Genomic DNA, 18,865 nt, shown 5'->3' on the forward strand with positions numbered 1-18,865 from the left:
TTTCTGATCATGCTTCAGCCCTGCTGTCGTTTGTGTGGTGAAGATTGCAGTTTATGAGACTTTTGTTCTGAAATGATAAACACGTTGTCTCAGCTCTAGAATAAACTGTGAGCTCTCTGGCACTGTTACTTTAACACAAGGACATATTGGGTACACACACACACACACACACACACACACCACAGGCCAAGTGTGATGGAGGATGAATGGTGATGGGGACGTGTGGACGTTGATCTATAAATGTCTGCTCCGTGTAGCTAGACGAAGGAATCCTACTGCCTCACGTCTCAAACGTTCCCCTCGAGGGTCACCTGATCTCATCATGGATGCCACTGATGCTGTGTGTGTAAAGCATTTTCATCTGATCCTCAGGATCCTCACTGCTCCTTATCTTACTGCTAACTCAGGAGGTGAAGGGTGGAGGTGGAGATCAGCATGAGAACTTCAGGCTGCTTTCACCAGAATGGTTTGACTGTGCTGACCAGGGTCAGCTGGTGAAGAGACCAGGTTGTGGACCACCGGGCTGCTGCTGAGATCTTATAGGATTTGAACTTGGAGACCAACAAATCAGCAGCTTTGCACCATTTTTGTGAAGCTTGTAAACGGCACAGACCGCTAATGAAGTTGCTGCTTTTTGGCTGGTATATGAGGAGGCGGGGCCTGATTCACTGGCCTGGGCTGCACTGGGAGCTTTGTGGAGATGCGCAGGCGTCCCTGATATCCATCAGACCCCGGATCCCCGTCTGCAGGAAAATAGCTTCTCCCCGTGGATTTCAATTCTACACACGGCACACTGGAGAGCAGCCGGGTCCCTCAACCGAAACCCCCCCCCCCCCCCCCGAATCCTAAAAATAACCTGCGAGATGTGGAGTGTGATATCATAACCACTCTCGTTTCCCGGAGAGAAGAGGATTCGGGGGTTGACGTATCTATACACGCGCTTCGAGTCATAATTCATCAAGCTGCAGGTCGTTAGATGCAGCCTGCCGACGCCAGTGATGGAGCGTGCGTCGCGGCCGCTGTCAATTCCGACTGTTCCGCCATCGGAACGCCCGAATTAAATCCCAGATAAGCTGCATGTTGGAGGTGGACGCTGCACTTCACCTGGGCGTGTCACGTGTTGAGTCCAGAAGGAGGAAGTAGGGTGTGCCTACAGGCTCCTCCCCTTTTACATTTTGTTTATAAATAGGTAATTGAAGTTCATCTTCTGGGTAGGTCCATCAGACAGAGGGTTCAGCGTAGGTGTCGTTTTTTCGGTAGGTGTCAGAGTCGGTCCTGACTCGTTTTCATGTTTTAATCTGAAATAGGAGGTGATAAAAGCCTCACTGCGGTAAATAATGACTGACGAAGCGCATTAACCAGCCGCTCGGTACAGGATCATGCTGACATTGTTTATGAATAATCGTGTTGCGGTCTCGCTGTATTAAAACTTGTGTTACTGCTGTGATTTTGCAGGCATGGATAGGCCCCGCCCTCCTCGGTGGTAGTAAATGCCCCGCCCTTCTTGGCGGTGTTAAATGTCCTGCCCTGATGTATGTGATGTGTCACTGAAACAAGATTGAACTTTTTAAATATTAAGACGAGTCTCCCGGGGACGAATCACATCTCTCTTGTCGAGCAGCTGGAGGTTCCGCCACTCGTTCCCTCTCGCCGCCTCATCGCGGCCGCGCCCGTCTGCCACTTTTGGCGAAATCGAATCGAAATGGGCAACAGCTGCATCTCGCTGTGCGCTGACGGGCGCCGCGGCCCGCCGCTTTAATAGCGCCATCCGTCTCCGACTCCGCCTGCTCCCCTCCAATCTGTCGCCGGCGCTGGGGTGGGTGATTGACAGCAGTCATCCACCAGTGAAAGGTCATTAATCAAAACGCGGATGAAAGGCGCCAGCGTTGCCATGGAGACAGAGCGTGGGCGACTGCTCTATCTGTGGTTCAGCCTGTCCGCTGCTGACCGGACCTCGTGCAGAATGACGCCTGTCAATCACAATGCCCCAGTGCTGTGTATCAGGGGCAGGTCAGTGGCCTATAGGGGCAGCGGTGGCCTAGTGGTTAAGGAAGCGGCCGCGTAATCAGAAGGTTGCCGGTTCGAATCCGGAACCTCCAAGGTGCCACTGAGGTGCCACTGAGCAAAGCACCGTCCCCACACACTGCTCCCCGGGCGCCTGTCATGGCCGCCAACTGTTAAATGCAGAGGACACGTTTCACTGTGCGCACCGTGTGCTGTGCTGCTGTGTATCACAAGTGACAATCACTTCACTTTTCAAAACTTTTCAGGTCAGAGGTCATGGTGGTGGCCTGGTGGTAATTACTGATGCTTCATCACTTTTATGGCTGCTACGATTATGTCCAGACTCCAGGTTATTTGGGGAAGTTTGGAAGAGTTGAGATTTTTTTTCCTTTCGTCTCTGTGATTTTGTGCCGTTATCCTCATCTCGTTTCCTTTTTCTCTTTCCTCAGCTGACACGAGTCCCGGTGGAGACGTGTGAGCAGTACTCCACCTGCACCTCCTGCCTGGGCTCCGGAGACCCCCACTGTGGCTGGTGTGTCCTGCACAGCATGTGAGTAGAGTTTCTCCACCCACCTTCTCCACCTGATCAGGTTCACATGGTCAGAAAGAAACGGGTTGTGTTCTCGGGCAGGCTGATGTTCCGCCGCGATGTGTGCTGAGTGTACAGATTCAATGTGTTTTATTCTGAATTTCTAATCACACACACACCTTCTTACTTCTGATGGGCTTCAGAAACCTCAGGGCGGCCGTGAAACTGGACTCACGTACACGCACACATTTTCAGACACACATTTATACTCAGGCGAACGCCGGATGCATGAAAGCAAGATGAATATTCATTCAGGGCCCTTAAGCCCACACAGAAACATGAATATTCCACGTCCCACACAAACACACCGTCTCTGTCTCGCTCTTGTCGGAGATGTCCAGGGTGTGGTTGGCAACGTGTTCTCCCGCCTGCGTGGCCCTCGGCCTCACCTCACACCCCGCAGCGTCCGGCCCGGCGTGACGGGCGGAGCTCAGCCCTCTACACGATGCACCCGAAGCGCTAAAAGCCTTTTAGTTGCAGCAGAGAGGAGGCCAGAGGGGATCTCAGCCGGGTCCCTGTGGGCCACCTGGTGCATTAGCTGTCCGAAGAACACGGGCTGGAGGTTTTCTCCACCACTGCTTCATGTTAGAGCGTCTGAGCTCTGATCATGACGCCGCCAACCAAGAGAGACCTGAGCATCTCCTCGCCACGGCAGCGTCCAGGGATGGGCGAACTGCACCATGTTGACCATGCCGGTAATACGTGCAGAAACGTGCAGTAAAGGAGCATTTTAATAATGCGGCGGCTTTCACAGAAGCCCTCGGCGCTCGCTCTGGCTTTTCTTTAAAGAGCTTTAATTAATACAAGCTAGTAGGCGGAGTCAACAGCTCTTATTCTCCGTCAGCATGGCAGCAGTGGTGACGGTGCCTAACCGCCCACCTGCACTGAGCTGCCTTTAACCCGCACTTAACACAACATGCAACTAGTTACGTCCGACCCGCTCATTTCCTTTCCCTGTCAGGCTCGCGAGCTTTTCTCTCAAGTGGAGGCTGATCGGCAACGCCGCTTGCACCAAAACGGCGAGTGTAAATGAAAGTGATTCGTTTTCTCATGTGACACAGCACAGCGCCCAGTGAAACGTGTCCTCTGCATTTAACCGTCACCCTTGGTGTGTGGGGACGGTGCCTTCATCAAGGGGACCTCAGTGGCACCCGGGCGGTTCGGGATTCGAACCGGCAACCTTCTGATTACGGGATCACTCGCCTCCTCACTCGCTAGGCCACCACCGCCCCCTAATATTAACACTGTGATGCCTTTTTATGTTTATGAATGAATGTGATATGATGATATGATGCTTCTGATGCGGTCAATCTGGCCCCGGAGCTCAAACGGTTTTAGCATCTACGGCCACGTTCCCGTCACCGAACCTCTGGTCCGTCACGGCGAGAGCGGTGGGCGTTCCGCGTTCTTTAAGGGAAGCACCGTCAGGCCTGGGCAGGTACAGTCGGCTCCGCCGCCAGACTTCTGCCGGGTCCAGCAGGAGAATTAGTGTCAAGTGTGCGCGGGGGCCGGCGCCCGCCTCCTCCCGGCAGCGGCGGGTGCCACAGAGGAGGAGAAGAGGAGAGTCTCCATCTTTCTTCTGTCCCTCTCAAATCTACGCTTTTCCTCTCACACTCCGGCTGCCCCTATTCTCCGGTTTTCTCTGGTTCCTCCCTCGTTCCCGCCGTTCTGGCATTCTCACGGCCCTCTGATGGCGAGCAACCCGACTCGCCGCGCCACCCACAGCCCCGCCGCCATTGATCTGGTTCACTTTTCCCACCGAAAGTCCCCTGAATACACAAGAGGGTCTCCGGTAACACGACCCCCCGTCCCGCCCTCGCCTCACAGCCGTCTGAAATCCGCCCCAGAACCCATCACACACAAACTCCTGAGAAAATGTCCGTCTGGAGGCGCACGGAGAGCTGGGGTGAAACCCGGGGTGAGTTCGTGTTCTGCTCTGTCGGGTGTTATGTGGAGAAAAGGAGAAGAGCAGGAAGTGGGAGGCGTGGCCACAGGGGCAGCGGATGACCTCGATCGATCTGTTTTTTGGAGCTGAAGAACTTGCACAAACATCTCTGACCCAAACCACCTGGATGCTGACAGAACCCAAACACAGCCCAGGCGCTTTTCATCCAGGGGTCGCGACCTTGTCTGCTGGTGGATGGTGGTGGGGGGGGTGTAATGTGGTGTGTGGTAATGAACTCTGGATGCACTTTTTAATGAGCAGTCGCCAGAGCTTGAACTTCAGCTGAGTCACATCGAGGGGACATTTTGGAAGGCGAGATCTTCAGGGACTGATGTGTTTTATTTGGGCGGTGGTGGCCTAGCGGTTAAGGAAGTGGCCCCGTAATCAGAAGGTTGTCACTTCGAATCCTGATCCGCCAAGGTGCCACTGAGCAAAGTACCGTCCCCACACACTGCTCCCCGGCCGCCTGTCATGGCCGCCCACTGCTCACCAAGGGTGATGGTTAAATGCAGAGGACAAATTTCACTGTGTGCACCATGTGCTGTGCTGCAGTGTTTCACAATGACAATCACTTCACTTATTGCAGATCAAAACCTTTCTCTGGTCTGGATGAAGGACATCCTGAATCCTGGAGACAAGAACGGGGGTTTTTAAAGCCTATGGACGTTCTAGCAGTGGCAGCAGTGTAGCTCCTCCTGTATGGGTGGTGAGAGGCGCACGACTTGGATTGGAGTGTGTGTGTGTGTGTGTGTGTGTGTGTGTGTGAGTGTGTGTGTGTTTTGTCTCCTGAGAGCAGTAATGAGCTTCTCGGCTCTCCTGGTTACGAGAGGAGGGTGAAAGAGAGACGTCGGTGCTCCCCAGAGGCGGTATTAACCACAGCGCCTCCTCCAGGGGAGTCAGCGTCTTTTTGTTCCACTTCTCACACCATTCAAGTGGGTCAAGTGAGGAGAGAAGGAAGCTCTGATCAGCGGGACCCCAGGGGACGCCAGCCAGAAGATTCCAGTTTTATAGTACAGTAGTGATCTAAAGACTGGTCAATAGTCAACAGTCTGAGAAAGTGAGACTCGGGTCCTCGGATTAGAAGCAGGACGTTCACTCTTGACTCTTTGGGTGATTCGTTGTTTTCAGCCATCCTTGAGGGGCAGTGGTGGCCTAGCGGTTAAGGAAGCGGCCCCGTAATCAGAAGGTTGCCGGTTCGAATCCCGATCCGCCAAGGTGTCACTGAGGTGCCACTGAGCAAAGTACCGTCCCCACACACTGCTCCCCGGGCGCCTGTCATGGCTGCCCACTGCTCACCAAGGGTGATGGTTAAATGCAGAGGACAAATTTCACTGTGTGCACCGTGTGCTGTGCTGCTGTGTATCACACGTGACAATCACGTCACTTTTACTTTGAAGCCTCCCGTCCACTCTCAGCCCAGGCTGCAGAGCCGATGTGGGCCTAGTCAGGAGGACGAAGGAGAGACGAGCAGGAGCCGCACCACTGAGCAGCATCTTTAATTCATTATAAGATAATATCTGCATTTCTTTACTCCTTATAGCAACAGATGCCACGTGTGGGATTGTCAGATTATATGCAAATGAGTGTGTGTATGTTTGTAGTATTATTTCACTGAAGCCTTCAAGGGACAATCTCCTCCAACTTTTTGTCACTCGTCTGATGGCGCTGGCATCTCCGGAATCTGCACGGAATGCAATAATTTATCTGCACTTGCAGGGATTTAAAGCCCCTGCCCCTGCCCCTGCCCCTGCCCCTGCCCCTCTCTGTAAATGGCCGATCAGAGCAGGGCTCCCAGGAGACGAGAACACCAGCACGCGACTTTTAGCTTTTTTGTTGATTTGTTTTGAACGACAACATGAAAGAATGAGTTTGTAGTTTGTATACTTGATATTCTATAGAAATCGAACGAGAATTGCTGGTGTCTTCCCATTGTAAGTCGCTTTGGATAAAAGCGTCTGCCAAATAAAGTAAAGTAAAGTAAAGTAAAGTAAAGAATGAACAAGGATTCAAATGAATGTTTCCCACGATGCAGGAGGAAGTGGCTCATTGTTTACTTTCAAATTCATCTGCTATTAATTTAAAAACATCATCATCCTCATCATCACCATCATCATTTAGAGTCCCATTCAGTTCTCTATGTCCCAGTAGTATTACCTCAGAGCTGAGATTGGTGTGTGTGTGTGTGTGTGTGTGTGTGTGTGTGTTGCTGTAATTGCCTGTGATGTAATCCATCTTCTGCTCCCCTCATCCATAAAGAGAAGTAAATATCGATCCACTGTTGTTAAGAGCTCTTGGAGGAGATGATGGCCAGATGTCAGTCACTGTACTCTACACTTCACGACACTACACTACTGCTCTGAGTATTCTACTCTGCTCAGCTCTACACTACAGTACTGTATTCTACTCTACACTACACGACACTACACTACTGTACTCTACACTACACTACACTACACTACAGTACTGTATTCTACTCTACACTACACGACACTACACTACTGTACTCTACTCTACTCAGCTCTACTGTATTCTACTCTGCTCAGCTCTACACTACACTACTGTATTCTACTCTACACTCCATGACACTACACTACTGTACTCTACACTACACGACACTACAGTACTCTATTCTACTCTACTCTACACTACACAACACTACTGTACTCTACACTACACTACACTACTGTATTCTACTCTACTCAGCTCTACACTACAGTAGTGTATTCTACTCTACACTACACGACACTACACTACTGTATTCTACTCTATACTACACAACACTACACTACTGTACTCTACACTACACTACACTACTGTATTCTACTCTACTCAGCTCTACACTACAGTAGTGTATTCTACTCTACACTACACGACACTACACTACTGTATTCTACTCTATACTACACAACACTACACTACTGTACTCTACACTACACTACACTACTGTATTCTACTCTACTCAGCTCTACACTACACTACTGTATTCTACTCTATACTACACAACACTACACTACTGTACTCTACACTACACTACACTACTGTATTCTACTCTACTCAGCTCTACACTACAGTAGTGTATTCTACTCTACACTACACGACACTACACTACTGTACTCTACACTACACTACACTACAGTACTGTATTCTACTCTACACAACACTACGCTACGCTACTGTATTCTACTCTACACTACACTTCAACTTTATTCTACTCTACTCAGCTGCACATTACACAACTGTATTCTAACATGCCGCAGAATCCCCTTCTGAAGCTGAATTGTCATGTGATGTCATGACTGTCCTCGACACCACGCCCCTTATCTCCAGGAGGCGAGTGTCCATGCAGCCAGCAACCCTGAGACGGATCCTCTGCCCTGCTGGGGGTTTTGGCTAAGAGCTGTTTGAAGCTCAAGCCATGCTTCGCGGTGCCTGCGCCCATCGGAGAGTGTCACTCTCCTGGGGCGGCTGACTGGTCCTGTACCCGACTGATAGGGACGTCTCGGGGCAGCAGGTGGAAGCTGAAGGAAAGGAACAAGCACAGGAAGTGACGGGCGTCGGCAGGGGCGTTGCGGCGGCTGCCGGGGTCTCAGGACTGTCACTGCCGTCCCAGAGAGAGCAGGAGCGGGCCGTCCCTCACTGTCACCGGACTGTCACCTGCACCGGACACCCCAACAACACTGACACCGAAAGAGCTGACCTGTCGCCGGGTGACAGAGCATGAACCAGAAATAACGCCGGAGGAGGAGTGCGTGCAGCGGAGCGAATTGAAGAGGGGAGCAGAAGACAGCAGGATGGGTGGAGGGATGGGTGGATGGTTACAGGCTGGTTGGTGTTTTAACTGCTTAGTCAGGGGAGAGCAGCGCGTCCAATTTAAGTTTATTATCATATGTACCAATTACGATCTACCAGGCGCAATGAAATTCTTACTTCTTATTCTGCAGATCTCCAAATGCTCAAAATCTCAAACCCTGACTTTCCATGATATAATGATGGATGGATGAATGGATGTTGCTGCAGTATCTGTGGATCCAGTTGAAATGGCATTTTACGGCATAATGCGCATTTTTAAAGCCAATAGAAACATTTTAAGCTGTGACGTCCTATACGGTGTCTGTATAAAATGTGTGTAAACATGGAGTAGAGGATGAGCAGAGAGGATGGAGGAGAACCTCAGGCACCATAGAACATTCCTCGGCTTACTGGCCTGTTTGTGTCCGTTCCGGGGTCACTTTTCCACTCTGCTGCAGTATCATGGTGACACTAATGGTGTTTTTACTGATGTCTAATTTTAGCTCCTTCCTGACATTGATTTGTTTTGGCTTCATCTGAACCGCAGGGGTCGTGACCCAAGCGGCATCTGTGGATGTCTGACCACAAAAGGCAAAAGTCCGAAAGCAACGTGACCTGTCCCGAGAGTTTTCCTTTACCGAACCCCCTGCATCCTCCCATGAATGCAGACTTTTAAACTACAACTATAATAAAGTGTAAACGCGTCAGCAGCAGCATCGGTGTCCACGGTGCAGATAAAAGTGGCGGCGGCGGCAGCTTGTGATGGGATCAGTCAGCAGCGAGAAGATAAATATATTCGCCACGCTGTTAGCCGGTCGGAGCCACGGTGGAGGGGGGGGTAGAAGCCGAACGCGCCAGCCGGGGGGGATTGAGATGAAGGAACTTATTTGAGGTGCTTTTGACAGCTTGCGAAATTGCACGCGAGAAGCAGGTGACGACAGAGAAGCTCATCCCGAGAATGGTGAGAATTTCAGGTCTTATCCTGGATTTTTGATGTTTGCCCCCAGAATAGATCATATTGTCATCGTTTTTTTTTTTTACAGGAACACCAAAACCTTAATAAATTCTAGACTGATCTTCCTGATCTTTCTCAGAATCCTGCAATGAGATAAGGGCTCATAATTTCACTCATAATCTCACAAATGAAAGCGACGATGTGATCAGAGGTGGAGGTGGCTTCACAGCGGTTGGTCCCTCCATTATGCATCTGACACCATATTTAGTCTGTGTGACACCTCCATGCTGGCAGAGCACCGAGGACGCTTCGTGTCTCTCGTTTCCTGCTCTTGGTTAAATATGCATCGTAGCTAAAGAGTGGGACGTGGCACGTCACGGCACGTCTTGCACATTCCGCTTTTTACAGGTGGCGATACGTGATCAACACGCCGGTTTGCAGTATGGGAGTGAAGACAGCGGTGGTGTTTAAAATTCATATCACAGAATCAGCAGTATTGTTGCCATGCAGCGCCATGGTTACTGTGGGCATCATACAGGGACTCCTGTCTGTGGAGGAGGAGCTTCTAATACTCACAGCGGTCCACAAATCCGACTCTTAATTGTGTCCCGTAATCAAAGGGTTGAGAATAATCTCCCGTGCAGGACTTATCTTCCTCTTTCAGAAATGTGTCAAATGTTTTCTCGCTGTTTACGCTTACACAGACGAACTGTCCAATCAGGTCCTGGACTTTAATCTTGGACATGTCTTCGGACCACTGATCCTGATAAACTGGTGAATGTGTGGCGTTTCTGGGACGGCAGCAGCAGGCTCTCCCCAGCCGTCTGTCACCTTGTGTGAGGCCCGGCAATCTGCCGGCTTCATATGAAGCATATTGCTTCTGTTATCCCCCACTAACCTCTTATTAAAACGCCCTGTTAGCATCTCGCGGCCAATGGACCAATCAGAACAGCTGCCAGAGTCGGCGCTCTTGCCCACGCCGTCCCACCCAGAGGCCTGGAGCCACCGAGGGCCCAAACGACTAATCACATTACCTCCCACATTAGTCTTCAGCACAGGAAACAGTGCTGGGAACATGAAGCCGCGGAGAACACGCCCAGTCTGGGCCTCTGGAGATGAAGGGAGCTTGTTAGTGTTTTTTTTTTTTTTAACACTTCGCTGTAGTCCTTCAAGGAGGGTGAACATGAAACCAGTCAAAACACCAACATCTGCTTCTGTACCGGGTCTGTGGGAGAGAGGGAGAGCTGGGACAACCAAAACCAGTCCAAACATGTGGATATGGCGTGGTGCTCTGTCATTCCAGAACGGTCACACACACCGTGTCATACAGCTGAGGCCAGGATGGCATTTTTACTGATGCTGCCTCTTCACCTTCCTCTTAATGTCTCTCTCTCTCGCCATCCTCCCTAAATCCACAACCGGCCGCCCCAACACTGCCCTCTCATGGTGGAGAGGAGACACCAGTCTGGCATCGCTCCGTAAACCCAGACAAGAGATGGAGTGATGTGGTGTGGTGTGATGATGGAGTAATAAATCTTCCTGGAGATGAACCAATGGCGTGACCTCTCTTGAAAGCTGATTGGCTGCCAGTTTGTTCAATTATAGAAGTGGTTTCAAAGTGTGACGCCTCTCGGGATGGATAAACAGTTGTTTGTAATATTTAGTGTTTAATGATTTGCATATGTTGCATATGTTAAGCTAAAAAAAAAAGTACGTTTTGTAGAGTTTGCATGTATCTGCTAGAGTGACCAGATCTCCATGTCCGACTGGGTTTTTAGACTTGTCTGGGTTCATCGCCTCATCGGCTTCTACACGCATGCTAGTCATAAAATGGCGTAGAAAAAACATGTTCTGGCAACGTTTATGCCCCCACCACAACTACAATCTTCAACCCCACCCTGGCCACCCTGGACACCGCCGGGTGTAGTTTCATTCACAACTTTAGATGTCTGACCCTCCCATCAACCCCACCCACTCTTTGTAACATAATCACTACAGGTGCTCGAAAATATTGATATGGAAATATATCATGATATTTCTTGTGGTGATATTGCATTGATACAGGGACATTAATTTAGCCTAAAATTCAGTTCTGAATTATGTTATTTTGGCTGAATTATTAATGTAACAGATCGTACACGGCATCTTGTATTCTTGTGTTTTTACATTTTCAATATTGCAATATGTATAGTATCTCAATATATCGAAATGTAATTGTATGGTGACCAATGTATTGTGATACGTATCGTATCATGTGATCCAATTCACACCCCTAATAAACACACACACACACACACACACACACACACACACACACGAACACTCTCTGGCCAGTGTGTGCATATTGACTGTGGGTACCTTATTAAACGGGCAGGTACGATATGTGGACTGTTGTAGAGTACATCCCTCTCTCAGGAATTCATAAATCTCCCATTTTTTCTCCCAAAGATCTGGGAAAAGAAGGCGGAGCAGGAGGGACTGCCGCTTACAGCAAACAACGCTGGGCAAACAGAGAAAAGTTCTCCTCAGCGCCGAATTCAGAAACTTTCAGCGATTGCATGGACAGGGAGAGGGTCAGAGGTCATCATTGTGAAAAGATTGTCCCACCAGTCCTGAGTTACTTGGATTAGGCCCAGCCGGGTCGGCATGGCACGTCGGACGGCTGTTGCCAGGAGTGTCCAGTTCCCAGTCAGGCAGCACACAAAGCCGCCGTTGTTCTGAGACCTGACGCGTGTTCCTCACATCTCTTGTTGCAGGTGCACTAGGAAGGAGAAGTGTGAACGTTCCTCGGAACCACGCCGCTTTGCCTCAGACATCAAGCAGTGCGTGCGCCTCAGCGTCCACCCCAACAACATCTCCGTCTCCCAGTACAACGTCATGGTGAGTGGTGCCGCCAACGTGAATCCACGCGGCTCTGAACAGCGCTGCAAATCACAAACAAATAAAAACGAGTGAACCGGTGGCTTGTAGAAGAAGAAGTTCGATTATCAATGCCTCCATTATTGATGCATCACCACGTATCCCTTCAATTTCTCTGCACTACTTCACATTATGTTTCCGAATCCGTCGGTGAGATGAGAGTCCTCGGCCTCGGATGTCTGAACCAGGCGATTTTCTGCCGTTTACGCCGTTCACGGCGACCGTTTTATAAAGCACCCACACGTGTGTTCAGTAGCAGCATTCAGTCGGCTGCGGGGAAATGTTTCAAATGTAAATTTCTGCCAAAATCCCAACAAATGTTAAACAGCAACGAGCGTCAAACGGCGTCGTGCAAGCGGCAGTGAAATGCCAGTCAAACGCCGCTGAAAACCGCATATGGGGTTCAGGGGGTGTTCGGGGGGGGGGGCTGTCCCTGTAACTACTGATTGTAAATCGCTCTGGATAAGGCCGTCTGGTAAATGCTGTAAATGCAAAAGGGGCAGTGGTGGCCTTGCGGTTAAGGAAGCGGCCCCGTAATCAGAAGGTTGCCGGTTCGAATCCCGAACCGCCATGGTGCCACTGAGCAAAGCACCGTCCCCACACACTGCTCCCCGGGCGCCTGTCATGGCCGCCCACTGCTCACTCAGGGTGATGGGTTAAATGCAGAGGACAAATTTCACTGTGTGCACCGTGTGCTGTGCTGCTGTGTGTCACATGTGACAATTACTTCACTTTAAATGTATTCATTACATTTGGTCCTCTGGAGCTACATAAATATGCGTCTGTAAATGATCTGGAGAAATGTGAACGTTAACACCACGCTTATTGATCACCGTAATTTTCCAAGCGGTAGCAGGCAAGAAGTGGACCAAGAATTGAATCCTGTGGGACTCTGCATGTTAGGTTCTTGTTTTTAAATCCTTACTACCCAACAAGCTACTTGCAAGAATTCGAGTCTGGCCGGAGTGACAGATAAAGCATGTTAAACGCGCACGCGTTGTAATTGGCGGGCTTGAAGCCAGCGGAGCGTCCCCGTGGTCGAGCGGTTGGAGATGTCCCCGATGCGTTTGTGGATTTGAAGCCCTGCAGCTGTAATTGTGGCGGGTGGGGAGCCGTGTTCTACAGCGCCGCATCCACCGGCCCGCTACCCTTGATGCGTGCTCCTCTCTGTGGCCTGCTGGGCACCCTTCTTTTTTTATTTCGTCTCGCGCGTTGGCCCCGAAGCTGCGCCCCTCGGTGTCCTGCCGCCCGCAAAGCCCATCAAAGCGGGCCGTGGTCCTCCCTGATCCAGGGCTGCGTAATCCAACTCCCCCCCCCCCCGGCCCTCCGACCGGATTACAGTAGCGCCCAGCGGGAGGGGCTGACCCCGGCCCAGTCTCCTTCACAAATCGAGTTCTGACACTCACAAATATCTTTAAATAAATATATACTTCTGTTCTCAAATGGGTTTAATAAATTAAAACAACGTGGTTTTGATAAAAACGGAAAAGCCAGCGAAGCGTGGCGGCCCTGCTGTCCGTCTCACATCCGACGTGAATTGAAATAAATATTGATTGAGCGGAATTTGGGGCGCGGCGGCGTGTGATGCAGCATCATTTAAACGCCTCCCCGGAGGCAAAAAAAAATAAAAAATAACAACGATAATAGAACAGCGATTTGGTCTTTCAATCCCACGTCTGTAATGAAAAGCTCGGTGCATCTACATTTAAATGAACCGCGGCCGTCCGATCGGGCCCTTGATCCGGTGGCGGCCGCCGCCTCCGCGTACAGGGGAGGAAATTGATGGCGGAATATGAGATGCGATGCGCGGCGTGTTTGTTTTGATTCGCTCCGAGGCGACGGGACAATTTTCATACCCGCGCCTCCTTCAATTACATCCAGAGAGATCCTCCTCGCCGCTCTAAAACGGCGAAATAAATGAGATCCCCGGCCCCTGCCACCCCGCCCCTTAATCTGCGGTGAGCCTCGTTGTTCCATTAAAGCGCAATATAAAAAGTGCCCAGGTCAGCCGGATCGATGCGGAGCCACCGCCTTCCATCACCCAAAGTCCCTCTGGTCACTCGGACTCCGCCTCCTCGCTCCATCGCGGGACTGGCCGTGTCCTCGTCTCACCTCTCTAACGCTCGTTGTTCTAAGTTGTCCCCTCTCTTCCTCCTCAGTTGATCCTGGAAGCGCACAACGTTCCGGAACTGTCCGCCGGCGTGAACTGTACGTTTGAGGACCTGGCGGAAATGGACGGCCTGGTGGAGGGAAACCGCATCAGGTGCAGCTCCCCTGCCGAGAAGGAGGTTCCCCGCATCGTCATTGACCAAGGTCAGGCGTCTCTTGGCTGCAAGAACTGCGATTGGACCGACCAATTAGTGGTAGTTCATTTCAGTCGGAGTCCGTTTACCCAGTTTTTCGGCGTGTGTGTAGTAGTGTCTATTCGTGATATGGACGTTTGATCCAGTGTCCTGGGTTCTGAGCTACTAGCTTCCCCTCGCTCGCTCGCCATCAGGAGCATTGGAGGAAATTTGCGGGCGAGCGAGTGATTGAATCCTCTCCGGCGATGCCGCTGTCGCCACCTGCAGATGCTCAGGCTGAGAAATGGTGTTGGCAGGATTCGTTCCCCGAGATAAAAGTACTTAAAAGACCCCCCCCCCCCCCCTCTCTCTCTCTCTCTCTCTCGCTGTGCTTGGTTAACCCCGGTATAATTGAAAAATGCTCACATCTGGCCCGTCGACTTGAGGCTGGTCATTTTTCATAACACAGAGACGTCTCCACGTGTGTGTAATGAAGATGCGCCGCTCCCAACAGAACACAGGGAATACGTTCCACGCGGCGCAGGATCAGGACCGGCGTTTATTTGTTCCCGTGGAAGAATGGGATTGTGTGAACAGCGTGGGCTGGGTGGACGTGAGTGTTGTAGGAGAGGACCGGCGCCGCTAACCGGGTATTATGTGAATTAGAAGATGACGGGCTGCAGGAGAGGGTCCAGTCGCGCCGCCCGGCGTGGGTAATAACAGCCGTACCCGGGCCACTACAGAGAGAGATGGCGGGCAGGCCACCATGAAATTACAGGGCTGGAGCTGCTGAGAGGCCTATCGCACACTCCAACACACACACACACACACACACACACACACACAGAATGCATTCTTCCACACTTAAAACTTAAACACTAATATACAATCCAGTGCATACTACAGAAAGCACACACACACACACACACACACACACAATGCATTCTTCCACACTTAAACACTAATACACAATCCAGTGCATACTACAGAAAGCACACACACACACACACACACACACACACAATGCATTCTTCCACACTTAAACACTAATACACAATCCAGTGCATACTACAGAAAGTACACACACACACACAGAATGCATTCTTCCACACTTAAACACTAATACACAATCCAGTGCATACTACAGAAAGTACACACACACACAAAATACATTCCTCCACACTTAAAACATAAGCACTAATACACAATCCAGTGCATGCTACAGAAAGTACACACACACACACAAAATACATTCCTCCACACTTAAATCATAAGCACTAATACACAATCCAGTGCATACTACAGAAAGTACACACACATACACACACACACAAAATACATTCCTCCACACTTAAAACATAAGCACTAATATACAATCCAGTGCACACTAAAAAAAGTGCGCACACACACACACACAAAATGCATTCCTCCACACTTAGATATAAACACTAATACACAATCCAATGCATACTACAGAAAGCGGACACACACAAGCAGGCCCCACCCTTTTTTTGTTGGGTTTTTTTCTTACGGCTAGGATATGCGTATATATGTGTAGGAAGGGGGGGGGGGGGGGGGGGGGGGGGGGGTGCCATGGTGGCCTCATAAGAAAATGATGTATTATTATTATTACAAATACTACCCCTTAATAGGCGTTGCAAAGCAGGTGAATTCATGTGGGCGTGTTCTTTTCATATTAAGACTCATTAAGTCCAACTAGTTTTAAGAATCCAATTAGTTTATGAATAGTGGAATGTTTCCCTTTTTTCTTCCTCTGTTTAGCGTTTGCCTGTATTGCCTCCATATGCACACACTTTATCACTCACAGACAGCAGGGGAGGGTGATATATATATCGAATTTACTTAATGTTTCACGTGCGATGTAGTAAACGACTCGATTATCGAATATCAAGCAGAAATCCTAATGTTCTAGTTAAACAGACATCATGTACGTTGCTTTCGAGGTTTACGTCTCTGCCCCGTCAAAGCCGCAGAAAACTCTCCTGGCACATGCGCATTTTTCATCGCGGTGTTTCCGTCAAAATTAGATACGGTTGAATTAATTCGCTGTGATCAACCTCTCCTCCATCTTGGTTCCAGAGCTGCTTTGATGCCTTGTTTCAATTGGTTGCGCGTCAATGCATCACAGTGCTCAGAGGTTCAAAGTTCAACGAAATTCAACTTTGACCCCTGCACGCCACATTGCTGGTCATTTTATCCAATAAAGGGCCAAGTTTAGCATTTATACAGGGATTTATTGGAAATTTTGAGATATATACAGTACAGGCCAGAAGTTTGGATACACCTTCTCATTCAATGTATTTTCTTTATTTTCAGGACCATTTATGTTGGTAGATTCTCACTGAAGGCATCAAAACTATGAATGAACACATGTGGAGTTATGGACTTAACAAAAAAAGCTTGATGAGCTTCAAGAGGTCGTCACCTGAAATGCTTCTCCAACAGTCTTGAAGGAGTTCCCAGAGGTGTTTAGCACTTGTTGGGGTCCAGCTCACCCCAAACCATCTGGACTGGGTCCAGGTCCGGTGACTGTGGAGGTCAGGTCTCCACTTTTTGTTAAGTACAGAACTCCACATGTGTTCATTCATAGTTTTGATGCCTTCAGTGAGAATCTACCAACGTAAATGGTCACGAAAATAAAGAAAACACATCGAATGAGAAGGTGTGTACTGTATGGTGTATCGCGATGTTAATTTTAGGCCATATTGCCCAGCCCTGCTTTGAATCATGTGAATTCTGACTGCATTTGATAAATTTCACAACCAGATTCGGAATATGAAGACTATCGCTCAGCACACAGCTCAGGCTCTGATTGCCGCTGCATGTTATGGGCCGAAACGCGGGGATTGGAGGTGACTGGGCAAGGACACGGTCAGAAGAAGACCTCTCCCGAACCCGTGGGTGCATCTCCGGCGGCTCGTTAGCGCGGGCGCGGCGCGCGTCACGCTAACAGGTGCACTAATTAGGACAGATCCGTTGTCAGCCGCCCTTTACGATGATTGATGAGCGATCCCGGCTTTGTCGGGGAAACGGAGAGTGACGGAGGGAGGCGAGGCGCGGTGACAGGATGAAGAGGTTCGCGGTAGAAGGACGCGGCGAGGGGGCCGCTCTTCCTTTCAGCGCCGAGATGTCCGCACGCGGCCTCCTGAATTAAACATGAGCTCCCTTCATTAGCGCAGACAAAAGGACACCGGAGACGGCCGCGATTAACTTGTACAGGTTCCCCTTCCATTTCCCCCCCTTTTGAATCGGCCCTTTCAGCAGAACTTTCAGAAGTCCGGGCGGCGAATGTTCTCCTCGGCGAGGATTTGCTCGGATAACTGGCATTGTGTGGTGTGAGAGCGGGGAGGGACTTAACCTGCCGTTTCTGGAGGACTGAGTCACCCTGACGGGACAAGCGCGCGCGTGTGTGTGTGTGTGTGTGTGTGTGCTCGTGAAGCTCCTCTCATGTTTCTCCGCTCTCTCTCCCTCTCCGTCCTCCAGGCGACCATCAGATTGTGCAGCTCTACCTCAAGTCCAAGGAGACGGGTCTGGCCTTCGCCAACACCAGCTTCGTCTTCTACAACTGCAGCGTCCACAAATCGTGAGTGCGTCGGCGAGTGTGTGGGTGGTGGTGAACCTTTGAACCCATAGACCCGGGTTCAAACCCCACTTACTACCATTGTGTCCCTGAGCAGGACACTTAACCCTGAGTGTCTCCAGGGGGGGACTGTCCCTGTAACTACTGATTGTAAGTCGCTCTGGATAAGGGCGTCTGGTAAATGCTGTAAATGTAATTGTGACCAGTGCCTTTAAAGGGTGGTAGTAGCCTAGTGGGTAACACACTCGCCTATGAACCATAAGACCCAGGTTCAAATCCCCCTTACTACCATTGTGTCCCTGAGCAAGACACTTAACCCTAAGTTGCTCCAGGGGGGGACTGTCCCTGTAACTACTGATTGGATAAGGGCGTCTTGTAAATGCTGTAAATGTTAATGTCTGATAAACGCAGTAAATGAGTAGAGCAGGGGATGCTGGGATGCGGCGGCTGAGCCCTGACTCCCCTCCGTCTGTCCGCAGGTGTCTGTCTTGCGTCGGAAGCCCGTACCAGTGCCACTGGTGCAAATATCGGCACGTGTGCACCCACGATCCCCGCAGCTGCTCTTTCCAGGAGGGACACGTCGAGCAGCCCGAGGTACGGAGCACCCCACCCCCCCCCGCTCCATCGCCAGACTCACCCCCCCAACCCCCCCCGGCGCGGGGATGTTTTTAGCGATTAAGCCGCTGGCTCACGCGCCACTGGCATCGTGTCCTTGTTGCGTTCTTGTTCTGTGAATCGCGTTGGGCCCAACAGGTTTACTTTCCCCGTCTCCACGTCCCCA

General features: G+C 50.4%; 1 protein-coding gene across 3 annotated transcripts in view; it reads left to right on the forward strand.

The window, feature by feature from the left end:
- Nucleotides 1–18,865, forward strand: part of plxna4 (plexin A4) — a 123,409-nt gene that overhangs the window by 76,904 nt on the left and 27,640 nt on the right. For all 3 annotated transcript variants that reach the window (XM_028955552.1, XM_028955551.1, XM_028955553.1), the window contains exons 5-9: nt 2,454–2,554; nt 12,039–12,162; nt 14,361–14,514; nt 17,988–18,087; nt 18,564–18,678. In XM_028955552.1, coding sequence (XP_028811385.1) covers nt 2,454–2,554; nt 12,039–12,162; nt 14,361–14,514; nt 17,988–18,087; nt 18,564–18,678 — 594 coding nt within the window. The remainder of the gene's footprint in view (nt 1–2,453; nt 2,555–12,038; nt 12,163–14,360; nt 14,515–17,987; nt 18,088–18,563; nt 18,679–18,865) is intronic.

The sequence above is a fragment of the Denticeps clupeoides genome, chromosome 15, assembly GCF_900700375.1.
Source record: "Denticeps clupeoides chromosome 15, fDenClu1.1, whole genome shotgun sequence".
NCBI lineage: Eukaryota > Metazoa > Chordata > Actinopteri > Clupeiformes > Denticipitidae > Denticeps > Denticeps clupeoides.